Source organism: Arachis ipaensis, chromosome B6 (genome assembly GCF_059453495.1).
Source record: "Arachis ipaensis isolate K30076 ecotype BB chromosome B6, ASM5945349v1, whole genome shotgun sequence".
Lineage (NCBI taxonomy): Eukaryota > Viridiplantae > Streptophyta > Magnoliopsida > Fabales > Fabaceae > Arachis > Arachis ipaensis.
The window spans coordinates 131,584,004-131,606,984 of NC_142441.1; the positions used below are offsets into that span (position 1 = coordinate 131,584,004).

At 33.5% G+C, this 22,981-nt stretch overlaps 2 protein-coding genes across 8 annotated transcripts; both read right to left on the minus strand.

Annotated features, from left to right (window-relative positions):
* LOC148562761 (uncharacterized) lies at positions 1-830 on the minus strand. The gene has a single exon (XM_088489393.1). It carries the CDS (start codon positions 750-752, stop codon positions 156-158), a length of 597 nt encoding a protein of 198 aa, XP_088345519.1. The 5' UTR covers positions 753-830; the 3' UTR covers positions 1-155.
* Positions 831-3,392: 2,562 nt separating this feature from the next.
* On the minus strand, positions 3,393-13,594 carry LOC107604858 (aspartokinase 2, chloroplastic). Of its 7 annotated transcripts, none has more exons than XM_088489616.1 (14): positions 13,290-13,594; positions 9,572-9,974; positions 9,255-9,337; positions 9,078-9,118; positions 8,271-8,425; positions 8,003-8,152; positions 7,784-7,879; positions 7,407-7,523; positions 5,176-5,295; positions 4,986-5,078; positions 4,786-4,902; positions 4,432-4,548; positions 4,187-4,249; positions 3,393-3,760 (listed from the first exon to the last, which is right to left on the minus strand). In XM_088489616.1, the coding sequence occupies exons 2-14, from the start codon at positions 9,968-9,970 to the stop codon at positions 3,620-3,622; spliced, it is 1,692 nt and encodes a 563-aa protein (XP_088345742.1). In that variant the 5' UTR covers positions 9,971-9,974; positions 13,290-13,594; the 3' UTR covers positions 3,393-3,619. The 7 variants fall into 7 exon arrangements, with proteins under 7 accessions (XP_088345742.1, XP_016162050.1, XP_020960519.1 ...); XM_016306564.3 differs by having other exon boundaries at positions 4,432-4,560; positions 13,290-13,589; XM_021104860.2 differs by having other exon boundaries at positions 4,432-4,560; positions 9,572-10,115; positions 13,290-13,588.
* Positions 13,595-22,981: the final 9,387 nt, after the last annotated feature.

Below are 22,981 nucleotides of genomic sequence, written 5' to 3' on the forward strand. Positions count from 1 at the left end.
TTAGAAGCAAAAAATTACTAATTTCATATATTAAAAAAAAGTAAGTAAACTGTTACAAAATTCTCTTCCAATAACACCATCCTAAATCAAAATGCAAGGTAATATAGAAATCCTCATGGTAAGGAACAAATAGAAGTACATATTACAAAAGTTTGCTACTTTTTCTTGAGAAACTCATCGGGAACAACCTTAAGCTGCTTCCTCTGCTTAGAATTGGCAATTCTCTTTAACGTATTAGGGTTCGTAATCTTCTGAAATTTGGTACCAGATCTCAAAATATTCTCCTGCTTCTTCTTCTCTCTCTCTTCCCTCTTCTTCCTCTTCTCAACCTTGTTCACGCGAATCTCCTCCTTTAGCTCCGTCATCCTCTCTCTATACGCCTTCTTGATCATCCTCTCCCTCTCCCTCTCCTCGAACGTCGTGCCCTTCCTGCTCACCTGCACCGACGAAGCCCTCTGCCTCTTCGCTTGCTTCCACTTCCGACCCGAAACTTTTCCGGCGATCACTCCATCGTAGGTCGGCCGCCCGAACACCGGCTTGTTCGGGTCGTCGGATGAAGGTATGGCGGATCTCTTGGCTGGTGGAGGAACGGATTCGTCGGTGTCCATTGAAACTGTGCCGCAATTTTCGTTGGTATTCGTGTTGATGCCGTCTTCGGCGTCAGCTTGAGGTTGGGACTGTTCGCGCTTGCGCTTGTAGGTTTTGCCGCCGAAACCCTCGTCGAGGCACCGGAAATCAACCGTGCACGCCATCGTTGTGGTAAAGTGTGATGTGCAACAACGAAACCCTAAACCTTTGCGGGGAACAGGGTTCAGAAAGATGTGAATCTTATCTCACGTTATATATAAGTATTTGGCTATTTTTTTTTTTTTTAAAATGACATTCCCTTTTTTTCAGAAATATAACATTTTTTGTTGGTGACTAGAAATATAACAAATTAAATATATAAAAAAAATTATATTACGTAAAATATATAAAAATTTTAAATTAAATATTTTGTGATTTGAAATATTTTATATCATAAAATATTTAAGATAAATGAAATTTATTATAATAAATATTTTACTATTATCATTATTATTTAAATTAATTAAATAATTATAACTAAGTTTTATGTAATTATAATTATTATTAATAGATATTTTGATAAAATAAATTAAAGTATATGTTATTTTAATTTTGTAGGGAGAGAAATGGATATTTTATAAGTTATTCATTTTATGAATTTTTTTTTTTGTATTTTACAGTTATTTAATGATCCTTGCCAACAAAAAGTTAGGATTTTTTTATTTATAAAATAAAAAAATTATTATTTTTCTCAACGTGATTTTTGAACTTTAATTTTTTAAATACGATTTTTTTTTATTTAAGCAAGTTTGCCGCACTATTTTAATCCATTATCATCATATCTAAATAGTATATAGATCTACAAACAGTATATACTATATAGGAATACACAAAAATACACGGACAACAAGTATGGTTTTTTCAAAAAAAAATTTAATTATAAATTAAAAAAATAATAAGCCATATTTAACAATGGCAACCATTGTTATCGTCTCTAAAAATGTATAGGTATACCGGAATAAGCAATATTTAACAAGAATTTTTTTAATTATAAATTAAAAAAATAACTATTTCTCAAAAATAACAAGGATTGTTATTTGTGTACTTTTTGTTTACTCTTATGTACTCTGAAAACGATAAGAATCGTTACCATTGTTGATATATTTGAAGTAAATTATTTTTGGAAAATAATTATTTTTTAATTTATAATTAAAATTTTTTTTGTTAAATATGACTTATTCTCTATGTATTTTTAGAGACGATAACAATAGTTGTTATTATTAAATTAAAAAAATCCTTGAAGAAGCTATGCTTGTTGTCTGTGTATTTTTGTGTATTCCTATATACTGTTTGTAGATTTATATACTATTTGGAGATGATGATAATGGATTAAAAAGTGGAATTGAAAAAACTTAAAAAAGGGAATTCGCTGGGGTTTAGGCGAACTCTATAAAATTTATAGAGTTCGCCGGGGTTAGGCGAACTTGCCAATTTTTATGGAGTTTGCGCGGTCCGGCGAACTTGCTTAAATATAAAAAAAAAAAAATAGTATTTAGGAAATTAAAGTTCAAAAATCATGTTGTGGGAAATAATAATTTTTTTTATTTTATAAATGAAAAAATGCCCAAAAAGTTGCTATTCATAATTATTATAAAAATTAACTATTCATGGAATGAATTTAACTTATAAACACTGTTATGCTAAAAATTGTATGCAAGCATCTAATCAATAATTTTTTTATGATTTTTTTTCAAGTGATAATGTAAAGCTAGTTTATACTACTAACGCACAATCACTAAAATCAATAATAAAAATTGCATACGAAAAATACTAAAAGACTATTAAAATTTATTATTTTTAACTATCAATTCGTCAGTAATATTTAAAAATATAAAATAAAATATCGTTAAATTACTAGACTAAAATGGCCCTAACATTTCTTTATCTGCATATATTTTTTAAGCTACCGGAAGTGATTGGTGTTGCACATTTGCACTGTTGCTGCTTCCCTTCCATTCTAAGCTGTATCCGTTCTCTTTTCAATTCTTGTTTAAGTTCACTTGATGTGTCCTTTGGAAGATTCCCACTTCTGATGTTAATTCCCGAATTCCATAGTTTGTAACTTTGTATTCATTGGTTATTATTGAATACATTTCTAACTTTTTATCATTTGAATAAAAGAGAAAGTAAAAACACATAATAAACCCGTCTTTTTTTTTTTTGTTATCACAATTTTGTTTTTTATTTCTTAGAAGCAAATAAAGGATTGCTGTTCCTATAAACAAGGAAAAAATATGTATACATATAATGCTGCTTAAATTTTGTAACCACTTATTTGTTCTCAATTACAATTTTATCTTTGAAGTTTTAAAAAATGTCCCTCCCTTTACACTCATTAAAAATGTCCCTCCCTTTACACTCATTTTCGCACTCTCTATATCTCCCACTCCATATACTTAATTGTATTTTTATGAGAAAAACTACTACTAAATTTATTAGGTTTAATTACTCTATTGGTCTCTATAGTTTCGTAAAATTTTCAATTAGATTCCTATATTTTTTTTTCCTTTTAATTAAGTCCTGCACCAATTTTTTTTTCAATTGAATCCCTATACTTTTTTTTCTTTTATTTGAATCCCTGCATTAATTTTTTTTAATTAGATCCCTATACAATTAAGCCAATTACTACCAACAGGGACCTAATTGAAAAAAAAAAATTAGTGCAAAAACTCAATTAAAAAGAAAAAAATAGACACCTAATTAAAAATTTCGCACAACTATAGAGACCAACCGAGTAATTAAACCTATTTATTACAACCAAACAATTTAACGTTCAAAATTTAATAAGAAGTATTCATACAATACAATAATATCAAAGTACAAAATAACTTAACGCTCCTCTTGCTTTATCTTCTGCTTCTAAAAAATAGTCGCCAAAAATCCTAAACCAAACGTGCCCAATTCATCCAAACAAAATTTGGGAGTAATCCCATATATTATACAGGAACAGAACCATTCCCGTATATGCTGCTGGTTTAAGTATGCTATTCCCCTATGATATTGCAGGATGAGAGCCATTCCCTTGTATGCATTCATTTTCTAACTGGGAGGGCTCACTATCAAAGAAGGTTTTGTGGAGAGCCCTTACACACTGTTCTGCTTCACTGTCATTTACTATTAACGAGATATTCACCTGCAGGGAAACAAAATACGAAGTTAAAATACATGAAACAAAACATTTGAGAATGAAGTTAGACTATTGCGCTTGAAAATAAGTGTATCCAGGTTCAAGAACCAGCTAAAGCTGGAAGGGGTTTATAGAAACCCCTTACACCTCCCCCATGTGTGTGTATGAGCATAAATAAAGGAATTTAGAATACTGTTATAACTTTTACATATGTAAATCATAGCCTGAGTATGACAAAGCACCATGCTACAAAGCCAAAAAACATTGGTGCATATGTCATGCTATCCAGTTGAAGACATAATACGTTTGGTCAACACCGTTTCATGCCAACTAAGATTATATATGCATGAAAAATGTACAAGGTTGATGATTTCTAGATCACTAAAGACGGGTCAAAAGGACACAAAAACCATTTTCTTAAGGTAGGGATACCTTAGATGCACCCTGAGAGATCATTTGAACATTGACGCCAAGGGTTCGAAGAACACGGAAGGCCTGCAATAAAAGGCCAATCAGTAATAAAGGAAAGTGAAAAATTAACTTGCTACTGTAAATAAGTTTGAGACTGCTCACGTGGAAGGACCCAGATAGTGATATTACAAAATAAAACTCAGGATCAAAACAAAACAACAACAATTCTTGGAACACAATTAAGTTGGATAATTATAACACAGAACCTTCTCCAATATTAGTGATGATTTCTGAACATTTCCAATGAGAGAGATTATGGATCTATTTTGTAGGAGATTCACCACAGCAATTTTTTCCAGCTCTTCAACAACATAGTCTAGTTCCTGCTTAAGGGACTGACAATCAATTAGAATTACGCAAAGGCTGGTATACAAAAATGGCAGAGAAAGGATATTTCAATAGGTGTAAAATACAACATAATTCAAGTCTTGTCTCACTAAGTAGCGTATGTTACGTGGTCAAATGACACCATGAGGAAAAAGTTATTAAACACTGTAACACCAACAATATTGGAAGTAACTTAACAACAGGATATGGAGATGATCATCTCTATGTCTCACCTGTTGAATTAGTTCTCTGCTCCAAAGCTTTGATGGGTCCAACGTCAAAGAAATACTGACTTCACTTGTAGCTACAACATCAACAGATATGCCCAGGTCTTCAAAGGTTGAAAACACCTGCATAAATATAGAAATATGAAGACAAGAAGGAAGGTATTCATCACATAAAAGGACAGATCTGCAGGCTTTAGCTTTCTCACCTTGGCAAGGAACCCATACTGACCAAGCATGCGAGTGCTAACAATATCCAACATGGTCACATTACGTTTCAAAACAATGCTAGTTAAGACTGCCTGTAGGTGGACAAAGTAAAACTTAAGTATAGTTGTACAAAGTCATCCTTAAGATGATAGTATTTATAATTTATTCAGGTATAGATGTTCCACAAACCTTGCTCATATCTCTTGCTTTAGTGATGAGAGTACCTGGAGCTTTGGGGTTGTAAGAATTTTTAACCCTTACTGGAATATCACCTTCTCTAGCAGGTCTCATAGACTGTGGATGTAAGACCTGCAAATTACAAATATTTCCAACAAGCTTATTCCAATATCCCAAAGCGAAGTCATATAAATTATTTTTCATAATTGTGCAGGCAAAAACTCCCAAAAAGTTCTTTAGGCAATGGCATTCTCCAATAAAGACATGACACGTAAACCAACCCCCCCCCCCCTCCCCCCCTCTCTTTTGGCAGCAGGCAAGTCCCCCTGTCTCTCTCCCCCCTCCCTTTTTAACCAAGGAATACCAGGCAGTTACAACAATAATACACTGTTATGTTCTCATTCAAAATTAGCTACACATAATGAACTACTATACAGTCTATACTTATGTTTTTCTTCTAATCCTGCTGTTCAGGATAGTTCTTAGAGGTGATAACTGATGACATACCTTGCATAGAGACCTCAGTTACAAATTTGAGACATATCATAGAAACATTGTACAACTGATGCTTATTAATAGTTCTTCAACAAGAAGCAAGCAAGGCTGAATGAGTTATATGGACTATGCCATGGAACAGGTATCTAGTGACGTAAGATGGATATCAAACCCAGAGGAAGATAAAGAAAGCTTTTGACTCTTCCCCAAGTTATTGCCAAAAGATGAGGGAAAAAAGAGAAAGGGAAGATATAACATGTTCTTCATGAAAGAAAGAAGTTTGGCATTTATGCACCACTTATAGAGGAAGAGGTAGAAGGGGAAGAAGGTCCGACAAAGACATCAGAGAGAAGGCAGAAGGCACAAGTGTTGTAGCACAGGAGACAGCATACTGTATATGCATACATATGATGGTATAGAATATAGATGCAAAGCAAGACTACCTTTACTCAAGAAGACAAGGAAATCAAATGATCTGGAAAGTCAAATATGAATTTGAAACAGATAAGAATTCTTATAGAAAAGTTATTTCAAAAAACTGAATTTGATAAAAGATAACTTTTGAAGAAGTGGTTATAAAATTTAAATTAAAGAAAAATTGCAACTTTATCTATAAAATATTTTATTTACTTATTTCATTATGGTTTAATTACTTTGCAAATCCTATAAGTTCACCAAATTTCACAACAATGTCATCCAATTTATACTCCAGTGAAAATTTGGTATAACAACAAAACAAAGCCCCAGGATTTGTAGGTTAAAACTTCATTGCACTATTAATGCAGAAGAATCGCAGGACCCCACAGTTCTTAATAAAATGTGGAAGTCTAACTCCAAACAATGGCCAAGTTAGCTTACATTATGGAAGCTACTTTAGTTTCATAATATATTGCTTTAAGTTCTTGGTGAAAATTTGGTATCTATTTTCCCCTTGGATCAGGTCCTTCCAATACATTTCAAAGGTTGTGCTAAGAAGAAAGATTCTGAATTTCTGCCAATACCTTCCAAAGGTTTTGCCATAGAAAGACTCAAAGAAGTTGCTGCTTGTGTTATGTGGTTCTTGTGTATTGGGAGTTGGGACTAAGCAGAATGACTGCATCTTCTAGTTTGTTCCTATGCCCCCGACAAGAATTATGGCAAAGAATTGCATTTATGGTGTTATTTGCTGTCTCTTCATGTTAGTTTGAAGATAGAATCTTTCTGATATGTCGAGAGATTGAACGACATTGTTGCATTTATTTTAGTATATTGGTCCTCCCTCCATAGTTTCTCCATTTTGAGGACCCAGTACCCCGTAGTTGTACACTAGTAGAATTAAATTTCTACTTTAATCAAGCTTAGCGAAGTTACATAATACATCACAAGATCTATCATGTCAAATAGTAAAAATATACAAACAACGACAATAACCGACCTATATGTAACTAAGCTGTCTTAGTTTAGCAAATATAATACTACTACAACTACTACCAAACCCTATTCCACTAGATTGGGGAGGCTACGTGGGCCAGTCAAAACCACAATGTCCTATCATGAATCTTGTTATATCTAAACCTAGCGAAGTATATATAAATATAAAATTTTACAAAATAAAATTTCTCATGATTTTTATGACAACAATGAGAAATGTGATTAAACCCCAAGCAGAACCAAGAACACTAAATAGAATCCATAAATGTTTTATAGCAATGAGAGAAATGGTAAATAGCATATTGTCAACAGAACAAAGTAGGTGAATATAACAATACCTGAGCACCAAAATATGCAAGTTCAGCAGCCTCGTCAAATGTCAAACATGGAACCGGTTCAGCTTGTGGGCATATATTTGGATCCGAGGTTAGAACGCCATCAACATCTTTCCATACCTGTTTAAAGAACTCCACATTATCTGTTTCCTTTCTATCTCAATTCAATCATAAATGGGCAAAATAAACTCATGTACTCTCACTCGTAAAAATTTGCAGTAATTCCTGCTAGTATTTTACATTATCAAGAAAAAACAGACACTTGCACTTCCTATAAACAGAATTATTACTAACATTAACATGTCAACTCAACAGCTCCTTGAATGTATAAATTAAGGGCACTAACGCACTTTAGACATGCAGAAGTTTTTATTACAAACCTGAATTTCTGGCAACCCAAGTGCTCTCCCAATTGTTGTAGCTGTCAAGTCACTACCCCCTCTACCCAATGTTGTAACTGCACATGATTTCCGGGCCTACAAGAAAAATACAAATGACAAATCGCATGTCCAATTTTACAAACCATTGTATCGATGCCAAAAACTATCATACCAAAAGAGAGGATGAAAAAACATAAAAATGAAAGGCATCACAAAAACCTTTCCAAGGAAGCCCGTAACAATTGGAATCGCGGGATCTGAGACCCAATCACCGTGTAACCTCTTTGCAACAGCAGGGTAAGTTGCTTCCAAAATGTCCGCATTTGTGAAGTCATCAGTTGTTATAATTCCCATCTCAAAGGCATCATACTGTTGAACCATTAAATTAGCATTCATCAACAAATTACAATGAAATGGATCTATAGTTGGACTGTCAACATTAGCATTTCAGAAGTAACTTTATGAGTTGCAATTAAGGAGAACATACTTGGCGGGCCTTAACACCCAATTTATTAAGATATGCAGCAAAGATCCTAGTGGACATGCACTCTCCAAATGAAACTAAATAGTCTTGAGTCCGGCGAGTTAACTCTTTCATCATAGCCACTCCCTTCAAAAGTTGTTCCAATTCTTCAAGATGCTCTAGAAGTTTCCACATAACATATCAAGTCAGCAAAAATTCAAGTTCAAACATGAAAATTTCTTGAGCAAAGATACTAAGAAGAAAGAAAGTAAATGGCACGATTAGTTCAATACACAAGTAGATGTAATAAAATAAAGATTTCGTAAAGATGTAACAAGCTCAAACTATGGTTTTTCCTTTTTCCTGTTACAATGATGATCATTATGGCTTCAATGCAATAAAAGAAAACCAGTATGCCAATCTATGCCAAGTTACTCATGCAATGGCCAATCCATGATGCCAATTGGTACACCACCATTTGCCTCACAAATTTCTTGGCAGAGTTATTATCAAAAAGCAATCGTGCTAGATAAAGCCCTTTAAATTAGCCAACACCTTCATAAAGCATTGAATGTCAATATCATAATTCCCAAAACATACACCACAAAACAAAATTATATATCCAAACAAGCAGTAACTAGTATAAAAGCATGTATTGTAAATAAACTCTTTTATTTAAATACATGATTGACACCCATAAGCACATTAGAATCGCACATAAATGCAGCACCGAATCATCAGTGAAATTTGATCTTGTAAGAGGGTTTAATAAAATAAATGGTATCAAATACAACCAAATCAACGATTAATCTAGTTTGGAAAGTAGCTCACTTGCAATAACATTTCTGTCTACTCCGAGCTCATCCACAGTCCTGAGTAAATAAATACAGAATACCAATGAGAAAGTAGTAGTCAATTTAAACATCTTTTTATTGTTTATTTTTTATTTTTTTTCTCAAAATTCTAGTTAGATTTGGAAAAAGCATTGAGTAAATCAATTTCCCTTACCTGAGATGCAGATCTTTTATAGTGCTAAGCTCCTCAATGTTATCAACATTAGAAACACCGCAACTTACAGCTTTTTCTCCAGCCTAACCAAACATAAAAAGTATAAGGTTCACAAACACAAGTCAACATTAATAGTTGATTTATCATAAATAAGATAACATACTAACTCCATCTAATTATTGCCGTACCACTCATGTATTAGTAATATAAACATAAATTCAAATAATAATTAAAAGATGTAAGTTAGACTCATCAGTGCTTCATGTTCATGATTACCATAAAGATTTTTCAAAAGAAGAAAAGGGAATAGAAAATACCAATAAGAGCAAGTTAGTTGTCTTTCCCATTGCAGATAGAACAATCACAGGCCTCTCCTCTGGAAAACTAATTATGAGGTTGGCAACTTCTCTCATCCTCTCAGCACTGGCAACCGAGGAGCCCCCAAACTTCATGACACAAGTGTAACTCCTCTCCGTTTCGGAAACGACGTCGTTCTCCTCAACCAAAACATCTCTCCCTGTTGCTGCCTTGCAACAGCTCACAGTAAATGCAGCCCTATTGCGAGAACCTCCCCTTGCGCCACAGGACGAAATTGGAACCGCCGCAGCAACAGACGCCGCGAATCCGATTCGACACGGCAACAAGTGAGATTGGCAATGAGATGCTTTCACAGAAGCCGCAGCGAATGTGCCGTTATAATGACCGCATAGGTTCATAGCGCTTGTCATGATTATTAACAATAAGTTATTTCAGCAAATTTACTAAATTGGAAAATGAAATCAAGAAAAATAAATATCAATAATGCTTTAAGTTATTCAATAGTTAGCCGCCAAATAATGCTTCATCTCTTTAATGCTCGATCTGCAAGAATTAACCATGACTCAATTCAGTTACAATAACAGACACAATCAATTGAAGTTTAACGAAATATAATGCAGAAGAAACCATTTTCGTTTTTCCCTCGAAAGAAACTCTTTTCGCATTAACAGAAAAAGTTTGGGAAAGATTCTAGGAATTTATAGATACCTTGTATGAAGGAGCTTTGTTGAGAGGGTGAGAATGGAGTTGTTGGAGTGTGTTAGAAAATAAATGAGAGGTTAGGGTTTTGAAACACTGTCGTTTTGTTGGGGGCCCTGAGAAGAGGGAGGAAAAAAGGTGAGTGGTGAGTGTGCGGTGGCGGCTTTGACTGAGGTGTGTCAAGTTGTGAAGTGATGGCGAGGGAAAAATAAGTGGGGAATGGGATGGAAACAGCGGCGTCCCTCCGCACTTTCTCTCTCTCTTACACTCACTCTCTTTCTCTCTCTGTCCAAATCATATATTTCATTTCATTACTATATTAGTTATTAAATATTAATCTTGGTGTTGTCATGGACCGCTATAAGTATCCACACAAATGTTGCCATGTAACAATGGTCCATCATTTAACTTGGATTTTTTTCTTAAAACGTCATGCCAATAAGTGTTTGTATGAGCATTATTTAAAAATATTATTAAAGAGAAGTTTTATAAAAAATTATAAAATAAACATTAATTTTTTTTTAATTTTCGTAAGTTCAATGTATTGAGAAAATCTTTTTTTTTACTCTCTAATATTAAGTTACTTTTTAGGCAAATTATTTCTTAATTTTTTTAAAATTTGATTGGCACTTGAGTGATTTATCATCTTTTTTTAGGAGTATAAAATACTTCAAATTGTTTGATAACTATTCAGTAATATTTTTTTGAGTAAAGTATCGTTTTTGTTCCCAACATTTAGGGTAAATTCTATTTGTGTTTCTAATATTTAAATCGTTCTATTTGTATCCCTAACGTTTGTAAAAGTGATTCAATGTTATCCTGCTGTCAATTACACATCATGAGTGCTTTAGTTTGAGTTTTAAAAATCTCTTTTTGAAGGTAGAATACAAATGTCTTGAATAGAATCGATGATCTACTCCGAAAAATAGCTCATCAAATGTTGAAACTAATCCCTACAACATTTACATAATTCACTTTTCTAGGGACATAATTGAATCTAAACACAAATAGTATATGTAATATTAAAATCGAACACATCCAAGTAAGACCTAATTGAGAATAATTGAAAAATATAATCTGATTTGTTAGTATAATTGATAGTAGGATAACATTGAATCATTTTTATAAACGTTAAGGATACAAATAGAACGATTTAAATGTTAGGGACACAAATAAGACTTACCCCAAACGTTGAGGATAAAAACGATACTTTACTATATTTTTTTTATACCTTTTACTCTCTTCTTGAAGTATCTTGTGGTAACAAATTAATACATAGGAATAATCACTCTTCCTCCAAAATGAATATAAGAATTTCTAAAGACCTTTCTTAAGAAATCAAAATTCTAAAAAATAAAATAAAATATAAGAATTGATGCCACTTTTTATTTTTAAAATATACCTATTGAAATACAGGTTTATGAAGGGATACCGTAATTTATGATGATATGATATTTATAAGAGTAAAATAATTCTCACCTCCTAAGTTAACTTTGAATGTCAAATTAAATACACTCAATTCTAATAAATTTTAATAAAAAAATATACTTTTATAGTCTTATTTTTAAAATAATATATATTTGAATTTGTTAATCTTTTAAATATTAAGAAGACAATTAAAGGATAAATTAAAACTCAGTAATAATCAAGGTGGCAAGAACCGAACCAGTCATCGAATCGGTCGAATAACTGGTTTAATAGTTCAATGGTTTAACTGGAGTTGAACCGTGATTGAACCGGTTTAATTAAATATAGAGTAAAATTATAAAAAATTCAATATATAATTTTAGAAGTTTAAATTCAATAATTTCTAAACTAATAAAATTTAAAATTTAACAATTTCACAAAATAAATTATCCATAATTTATCATTAAAAAGTCATTAACAACTTCAAATATCAAAGTTTATAACCAAAAAAAAAAATCAAGACTCACATAAATGACAAACACAATATGTTTTGCAACCAAAAGAAACAACATTGAACAAACAATACTTCAACAAAACAAAAACACTACTCATCAAAAGTTATAATCATCATTAAGTGTTCCGGTCTCCATCATAAACAGGTAACCCAAAGCCACCATTTTTAGAAGTACCACCAAAAGAAGTATTTGAGGATTCAATTACAATATCCACCTCAACTTCCATGTCTCCTCCATCTAATAAAATAGGAGGAAAACTCAATAAGAAATCAATATTAATGACATATATCTTACCATGTTTAGTTTGTTATTACCATGTTGGTCCTTGTGAGTTGCTGCAATGACATTATATATAGATTTGGTTTTGTGCTGTCTTCAATACTTTAGTGAATGGACTTGGAAATTTTGTTGGGTGCATTTTATGTTATCTATATTCTATCTATAATGCTACTAATTTAAGTTCTCTGATTTGAAAGATTTTGGAGTCTAGTTTTATTGACCTGTATAAAAGTTCTCTCTTAATGATAAACTACAAATAACCTTTCTACTTTTCTCAAGATTATTGATTATACAGGGATCAAGCATCTTTTCTACCAATCATTTTGATTTTATTAGAAAAATATCAATTGCTGTGAATGCTGACCATTTTGTGGCTGTTCCATCTAAATTCAAAATGACAGCAATCCAAAATCCAGACGAATATATCAATTCATACGACAATCAACATCATTAAATTCAGCAATTCATCTGGTTAATTCACCAAAACTCAATATAGCCGAATTCAACAGAGCAGAATTAAATTTATTAAGCAAAATTCAAAATACCAAAATTCAAATAAAAATTCAAGAGAGCAGAATTTTAATTTATATAGCAAAATTCTAAAACTGAACTTAGAAGAACTCAACAGAACAAGAACTCAGAAGAACTCTGCATCTGAATTTGTGAACTCCAATCTGCCCTATATTCTTCACTGAATAAAAATTTAATTGAAAAAACCAAAAACCCATGAACTCAAATCTGCCCAATTCATACAGTTTTTGTCACCAACACCAAATACACAAAATTAATTGAAAAACAAAAACAGTGAAGCACTCACCGTGGGAGAGGCGGAGAACACAGAAGGTCAGAGCCAGACGACGACCAACGCTTGGTGACGACGACAAGCAGACGACAACCACGACGATGCTAAGCCGAGGACCAGACGACGCCAATGCTTCGGTGATTGTGACGCTTCGATCCGCGAGAGCTGCCTCGATCCGCGACGGTGACGCTTCGACACGCGACGGTGAGCTTCACTCCGGCCTTTGGTGGAGGTGACGGTGGCGTTTGTGGGGAAGAAGGTTGAGGAGAAATTTAGGGTTGGGGGTGACTACAAACTCAGGAAATGGCTCCAGCAACGTTATTTTTACCTCAGCCCCTTTTTTCATTTTTTTTTTTACCCAGCGTCAAAACGACGCCGTTTTGTGGCTTGGGGAAACCGGAACTTACTAAAAGCCGAACGGTTCGACCGATTTATCGGTTAACTATCAATTCGACCGATTTTTCATTAATTTTTTATAGGACGTTCTTATAAATAAACCAGACCGACTATCTGATTGATTTCTGGTTAATCTAATTAAACCGACCAGTCTGATTCGGTTTTCAAAACCTTGGTAATAATTACTTTTTCAAATTTTATACCTAACCTTTTTATAACGCATAAAAACTCTCAAATAAAATTAATACAGTTAAAAATCTCAATTTTTTCAATTTTACTTATTATTTTTATTGTTTACAGAAATATCATACACACACTATGAAATAATATCTTGTCTTGAATTATATCTTAGTATAATCTTCATATTTTATTTCAATAAAAAAAAAGTGCATACTGTTTTTTTTAAGAGACACTTCAAGTAAAAGTGTAAAACAACCATGATAGCGAAGAATAATATAATAGGGGACTACTTCAATAAAAATTTTATGATTATCATTATGTGAAGATACTTTACTTTGATTATTGAATGATAAATTGTAGAGCTTTATTTTTATATGTTATAAAAGTGTTATTTTTATTTAAAGTGTGATTATACAAATAAATTATATTTTTTAAATAAAGATCATCATAAAAAAATATTTTTGACATTTTTATTGAAGTAGTTGCCTAATACTAAACCTAAAGATCTTTTTGGGTGGAAGCAACATACGTGTCAACTGCCAAGAACTAACACCAAATATGCAAGTGATCTTCTCTTTGTCGTCTCTCTAAGTAAGTTGATCACTCAAAGTTTTTTTATCATAAAATATTTGAGTGTGAACAATTTTAATTATAAAACATGAAAATTAATTTGATATACATAAAAAAATCGTCAAGTTTAAAAAATCAAAGAAAAAATGTACGATTTAACTACCAAAAGAACTAGCTCAGTTTTTAATAAATATCAAGTTAATGTATTTTTTATTGTTAAAATTATTAATACTCTAATATTTTATAATTAGAAATAATAGTTCATTCATGCTAAAAATCTAAGAAAGCTGAGAAGGAGATCCGAAAACGAGTTATCAATATCTGGACGTCGGGTTTATCAACTTCTCTCTCCAAGATGATCATGGTACCCAAAAAAAATCGAGTGGCTAGACCAGGGGAGATACCCGGTTTGGCAACTATTCCATTGTGATGCACTGTTATATTTAATTATTGAGGATTAAAATTTGAGTTAAATCTCAATTTGACTCTAAAATTTGATCCAATACTCAATTTAACTCCTACAATTTTATTGGCTTCAATTAGAACTTCCAAATTAGTTAATGGATCTCAATTATCCCTACAATGATCTCTGTCACCGGAATGCTTATTCGGCACATTTACCTGACATGTTGGATTCCACCTTCCTACTGTGAAGTGAGTGTGTTGGGTAACGATTAAATGATATAGAGATGAAATTCAAATACTCAATCTAGCCCTTACGATTGAAATAAAATCCTAAACAAAGCCCCAAATGTCCCAAACTGATAATTCATCGTCGTGGTTGTAGGGATGATTGAGAACAACAGTCAAAGTTTAGGGAACTCTACTAGATCACGTTCACATGGAATCTGGGCGAGGACCACCAATCATAGCATAGTATGGAAGGTCTACCCATTGTGATGCACTGTTATTTAATTAGTGAGGATTGAAATCCCTTTAAAAACAAACAACTAAGGCACTGATAACTTTCTGTAGCAAGTCTATTTTAAAAATTAAACAGACACATTTTGAGGAAGCAAAATTTAAGAAAAATATTCCATGACCAAAATAAACAGACAAATAAAACAAACAAGATATAATCCATGACTTAAAAAAACAATGTGACATCATTTGCTTTGCTAAAAGTCATGACAAGATATCACAAGACAACTCTTCAACCTTCAAATTAAGCTAATCTGCTATTTGATCTTCCCAGTAATGCCTTACAGACAGTAATTATAATTTGTAAACATTTATTTGGATCCTGCTTGTAAGTTACAACAGCAATCACTATTAGCATTTCTGTAATTCCATTTACCAATTAAGAACTGCTTTGATTTCAGTGAATTCATTGCAAGCCTTTTCAACAATCCAGGTTGGTACATGGATTAATTAACACTGTTAGTATTAGACACAATGTGCATTACACCTCAATAAAATTAGGTCCAAGCATCATATAACATAAAACTTAAAGAAAAAGTAAGAAAGTGAAGTTTGGCAATGGATAAAGAAGCGTACCTCAGCTTTGAAGATGTCTAAAGCAAAACCATTGAAGCAACTAATAACAGCTTGCTGAACATCTAATCCAAAGTTATCCAGAGCCTGCATTGTAGAGACCATAAGACCTGGTCGGCGGCTACAAAACATGTGAATGTTGACAGCTTTACCGTCCCTTACCTTAACTTCTACCTAAAATTATTAGAAACACTTGAGAGTTAAAATAGTTTCTTCAATTTTCAGGCAAACAAATTCAGTGACCATAAAATTTGTAAATCAAATATAGTGGGTATTTCAATACCCACACGGCCACACCTGCCCTGAACATTAAAGATTTGCTCCCTTACTTGTCTCATTACTCGTAGATATTCTATTTATTGCCACAAATCTATATTACTTGGCCTTTTTTTTTATGACATTGTCTGAAATATAATCTATAGCCTATGAAAATAAAATACAAAATGCTAAAAAAGATTATATAAATTCTAGATATAATTAAATGCCTCACATTACTAATTGAAAGCAATTTTAAAAACGTTTAAATTTATCAAATTAAATCTAATAATATATCTCAAACATTCATTTGTGTGTGTTTGGGACTGATACAGGATGGGTGACCATTACTGTATCCATCCTATTTCAAACAATTATCATCACATTTTCTCTGTACCCGTCCCAAAATCTAAGTAACGGTTGAAAAATCCATCACCTTTAAAATGGGAAAAGTCGGATCAAGTCGAATGCTCAAATCGTTATCCCTAGGCATTTTGCTTTATTTTGGAGTGCTCAAATAATAATTTTTAGGCTATTTTCTTTTAGAGTCCTTGTTTGGACAATTTAGGAGCTAGTAAACTTTGCAATGAGGTTTAGTGTTCAACAAATTACGTGCAGTCGTGTACCACACTAGGAAATACTTATCCTATTACTTTGTATTGAAAATGGAGTTTTAAGACAGGCATATATTTGTAAGTTCATGTTAGCAGAGAGTAAGTATTGAAATTTATATAATGAGCTCACAATAGTTTTGGGCTTTTGGCAATCTAATTTCGTGATTATGCAAAATTCAGCTATTGAATAATTTTGGCAGGTCGGTTACTACAACATGCAAGTCATGCAAAAATTATCAAGCAACATTAATTTGCAATAGATAAAAGACCAATTCTATGGTGCCTTTTGTTTGGTGTCTAATTTTTACCTAAATTACTTTTTATAATAATTTTTAAATATTTAAATTTTTTTAACTTTTATACTTTTAAATTTAAAATTAATTATTTAACCTATTTTAGCAATTAGGCAATATCTTTTAGGCACCATAGCAAACACCTAGATAAAATATAGGTAACCAACTCTATATGCAACCAACTTCTCAAAAAAACTTATTTTAAAATTGAAAATAAAAAAGTATAAGAGATCAACTATGAACTCCCTTTTAATTCTAAATTTGAAATTTGAAATTTGAGAAATTTAGTTTTGTCACCCTAAGCCACAAACCACTCCGTATACGCACCTTCTGTCCTCTCTCTCACGCTTCTCCTCCCGTCAATCTCCTCCCGCACTTTGTGCCGTTGTCGTATCTCTATTGCGCCACCATCAGGCACCCTTCCTGGCGTGCAGCTCTCCCCTCGCCGCATCTCTACCGCGCGTCCTCCATCGCAGTTGTTACGCGTCACGCCTTGTCCTTGCACCAATCAGCCTCAGTAGCTGTGTCATCATCCATCGCCGGAGAGCTCCCGATGGAAGGTAACTAGCAGGCAGCAGCGTCCACGCCTTTCCCATCCATGCTCGTGCCGTCAATGGCTATGGCAATATTTTGAGAGATGCCAGTTGAATAGGTGAGAATCGGATCAGAGTAACCTTTGGCTTAGCACTAAAAAGAAGAGGTTATAGTTTAAGAATAAAATAGACCTGTTAAATAAAATCTTAATCTTAATAGGGTTAACCTCCATTGTGGTTAGGACTCAGGGGACTAAATTTTAACTTTAAAACTAGAGTAATTTGCTATGCAATAATGCAAACAAATAGCACGAAGACAAAGAAGTGAAAGAACTACTAAATTTATAAGGCAAAGTATTCTAGGAAACTTTTACAGAAAGCTCTATCCAATGGAATTGCAAAAAATAATTATAGATTCGCCTCAACCTATTATTTTATATTTACATATTTTTAACAAAATTTTTTAAATTTAAAAATTAAGCCCAAACCTAAAAAAAATTAAGGCTTAGTATCTTTAAAAAACAAAAAAAGAATCAATAAGAAGAAAGCAACCTACATGACCGGTAATAACCAAATTGCCCATGGCTCTGAACTCAACTCAATCGGTTGCAACCACAAGCGTTCTAAACCCAACGAAACAAAACTTCAAGTCCTCCAATTTAAGAACCAAAGCACTTTCACTGGAAATGCCGATTGCCCAGTAAATAGTGTCGTCGTTCGTGTTCGAACCTACGTACACGAACGAGCTACTACTTAACTCAGCATAATCGTCGTTCCTTAAAAGTACTTTCAGATTCTCCAAATTGACCCAATCTAATTGCCAACGTGGCAGCGAATCGTCGCTCGACACAAGTGCAAAAGATGCCAAGAGTTTACCATTTTTGAACGGCAAGACCTTGATGTCTAGGGAATGGCGGTGATGGCTGTGCTTAGATTCCGATGAACAAATGTTGATGTATAAGAAATGGCGTATATGAACATAAGTTCTATCAAATACTTGCCAACTTACAAATGTAATGTCTGAGAGTGACGGTGGTTAAGATTTGTTTTAAAAATATAAAAGATTTTGTCAAAAAATGTGTAAATATAAATTAATAAATTGAGATAAATTTATAAATATTTTTGGTAGTTCCATTGAATGGAGCTCTTTACATAAGTTCTATAAAATATTTGCCAACTTACAAAGTTCAAAGTATTTGTTAAAACTCTCTACAAGAGTGATATTTGATGATACTCTAAATTATTTAACCCTATTATCATGTATTTATGTATGAATATATGTAATTCATTAAAAAAATTTGACTCAAAAGATCACTTCTTTTTTGAGGGAATAATCATAATCTATCAAATCTATTATATATATTATTATAAGTAAAATGTGTCACATGTCACTTTTTTATTGCAATTGAAATCAAATATTTTTCTCTAAAGTTAAAGAGTTCTCCCGTCCTTCCCGCTTTCTTTCTATCTCCCCGTTTCTTATCCCATTCTATCTCTTTTTTATATCATTATCAATGACTAATTATAAATTTTACCATCAAAATATACAACATAACATTTGTAAACTCTATAAAATTAGTGAATAATTAATCAATAAATTAATTTTTAATAAAAGAAACTAGAAATGTGAATTTTATAGCTTAATAAGATAGAGCTAATTAAAATAAGAATTTTGACAATAATTTCAAAGAATTTATCCCAAGATTGGCCCAAATGGGTCAAACCGAGCCCATATTGATCCCAAGACCCAACCAATCAACCCAATGACTTAAAGAAGAATCATTCTTCTTCTTCCATTTAGCCAAAATCACGCTGAAGCAAGCTCAAGAACAAGGGAAAGAGAACAAAACCCTTGGTTCCACTTCAAATCACCATATTTTGTTACTCCGAGCCCCGGTCGCTGTACTATTTGCGGCCACGCATCCACGGCGTCGAGCTCTACAAAATTCGGTGCATAATTTGGTAAGGAACCTTTAGTTTCATTCTTAGCCTTACTTTTTCCTGATTTTTGAAAATTGAGTAGAGTGGGTGTTGAGATTTTGATTCTTTTATATTATAGGATCTGATTAGCTTGAAAAAAATGCTTAATCTTGTTTCATTGGTGCTTGGGTAAGGTGAGAATCCTTGAACACTAGTTAATTCTTTGATTAAGTGTGTTGGGTATTGAATTTTGGGTATGTATATGTGATAAAATATGTTAGGTGTGTATATATATGTGATATGAAGCAAATTGAAAATATTGGAAGTTAGAGTTGGTACTAGTTGCTAAATTTTGGTGTTAAGGGCTTGCAATCTTGCCTAAGTGGGTTGTCTTGGGTTATACAAGAAAAATCGGCCAAGCTTTGATTTTGGTTTCTCGTATTTAATAAATAATGTCTTGTGAAAACTTAGGCTAGATGACCATAGGATATGTTGGAATGATAGAGTATGTTAAATGCTTAGTACTTTTGATAATGATTGTTAATATAGATTGATTAATTATTGGTGGTTATTGTTTATGATGGAAATGGAATGCTAAATAGTGATTGAATGATGATTGACAAGTTGATAATAATGAATATGAATAGATGATGGATTGTTAATGATCTTGTTGCTTAAATTGAGGAATTTAGGTATGAGAGTGTGTAATATTGAGGTATGATTGATTGTGGTAGTATGTGGAGATTGTGGTGCCATAAATGGTGTGTTATGGTGCTATTTTTGTGTATGGCAGGTTGATTTTGAGTTTGGTTTTGGTAAGAATAGAGGTTTATAAACTTTTGTGAAAATATGATTTTTGGCCAAACTACGGCAAGCCATAACTCGGCTTCCGGACCCCCAAATTGTTTCAAACTTGTTTCATATGAAAATTGGGTCCGTTAAGTTTATGTCGTTTGAAGAATAAATGAAAAATGTTTTAAAACAAAAAAGTTATACGCGTCGAAAGTTTGGAGTGCAAAACTAAAAATTCTGCAGCATTCAATATTTTTGCCATTCTGCATGTCTTGCGTACGCGACCACTGCACGCGACGTGACCAACCCTATCGGGTTTGGCATCTTGCATACGCGAGCAGGGTACTTGCGTACACGAGTAGTGATTTTTGAGGGGTTGCGTACGCGACCATCTGCACCCAACGCATCCAACCTTTTCGGGTTGGGCATCTCGCGTATGCGAGCAAGGTGCTGGCGTATGCGAGGAAGGAAAAATGCACACCCACGTGTATGCGTGACCCTTGTTTTCAGCAAAAATAAATTTTGTGTTTTAAAACATAATTTCAAACTTTTAAACCTCTAGTTTTACTCTTTTAGCCCTAGATCTTAGTGGTATGCCTAGTAACGAGATGAAGCTAAGAAAAGGTGGTAACTTGGGGGGGTAAAGTAAGGTTGAAAAGTGATTAATTATGTATAAAAAGTGTAAAGAAGTGAAGTATAATGTGATGCCATGGCTATGATAAATGATTGTAGAATGATTATGAATGAATATGAATGTTTTTTAGGCTTATGCTCTTTATTTATTTGAGATACGAGAATTCCTGGATAAAGTACCGTGGCTTGCCACCACGTGTTCCAGGTCGAGACTCGATACTCTGTTGACCTTACGTCGTAAGAGTGACCGGGCACGTATAAATTCCCAGGTTGGATACCCTCAATGAGTAGATTTTATATATAAGAAAAAGCTATACATAGACTCTTGGGGATGTGCAACGGGAGATAGTCTAGGGTTTAGCAGCCAGACTTGTCGGGTTGGCTTGATAACCGACAGATGAGACTCATTAGCCATAAGATAGGCATGCATCATGTGCATATTGTTTGAATGGCTTGTTTGTGCATTAATTGAGAATGCCTAATTGAAATTACTATGTTAATTGTATATTTGCTATTTGCAGTACTTGTATTCTACCTATGTTTGCCATTGTCTACTTGTTTGTGTGTGCGATTTCACCGGTGTTGGAGGATTAGAGGAAAGGAGGAGGATTAAGGGTTTAGGTTTAAGTTTTGGTTAAGTTAGGAATCCTTAGAAAACTACTTTGATTTAAGGTTTCTACTTTAGTTCTTTAAGCTTTATATCTGGGTATCGGCATTCTAAGATTGCCTCTGGCTTTTTCGGGACCTTATATCTTATGTATGCGGCACTTTTACCATGCCAAGAACCCCTAGTTCTCATTCCATATGGATATCTGTGTTTTTCAGATGTAGGTCGAGAGGCACCTCTATAGGCGTCTAGAGTTTAACAGCGAAGTGGATCTTTGGGACATTATTTTGTGTTATGTTTGTATATGACCATATGTATAGAACTCTCCTAGTGACTTGTTTTAGTTTTGTACCTCTTAGAGATGTATGGAGAGCTAGGGTTTCATGTATGTATTTTGGATTGTGGGTTATATATATATATGTATGTATGTATGTATGTATGTATGTATGTATGTATGTATGTATGTATGTATGTGTTAGGAGCTTGTTATTTTGTACTCTTGACCCTCTATTCTTGTTTTCTGTATATATGTGTTTATGAACCTTAGCTTTCTTCGTACGCGAGTAATCCCTATTCTTGAGCGTTGCGCTTTTAATTTCGTGATTTTGTTTTACCTATTCTTCAAGGCTCCTAGTATACGATGTTCTTTCGATTATTATATGTATATATATTTTATCTTAGAGGTCGTAATACCACATCACCTCCGTTTTACAACTTAAGCGTAAAGCTCTGTGTGGAAGGATGTTACATTATGGTATCAGAGCAGTTCGTTCTTGTAGAGCCTGAGAGACGGACTGACTATACTTTTGTGCATTCTTTGTATGTGTGTCTATATGCTATTAGGATATCTAACTGATATATCTGGCATAAACGTTCATGAGCATGCATTTGGGACTTTGAAGCACTAGACTTGCGATATTGAGACTGATTAACTTAATATCACTTATTTGGTGTGTATAGAAACCAGATGACACCTCGTGGACGCAGTTGAGGGGGAGGTAGAGGAAGATTAGGCAATGCTAGTCCTGAACCGACAGGGAACAACCCTATAGACTTTATAGCCTTGGAAAATATGGCTACGGCTATGCAAGCGACAACCGAGGCATTGGATAATCAAATGAGTAAAGGGAATAATGGGAACAACATGGAGGAGGGTCCTATGACACTCGCCTCTTTTCTGAAAGTGCACTCTCTGGCTTTCAAGGAGACCTCAAACCCTACTGAAGTGGATAATTGGCTCCAAGCAATGGAGCGAGAGCTGCAGGCTCAGCAAGTTCCCAAGGAACAATGGGTCGAGTTCGGGACCTATCAGCTACAAGGTGAAGCTTAGTATTGGTGGCAAGGAACACGGCGTATCATGCAACCAGATGGTGCTGTGGTACCGTGGGAAGTATTCCAAACAGAATTCTATAGAAAGTAC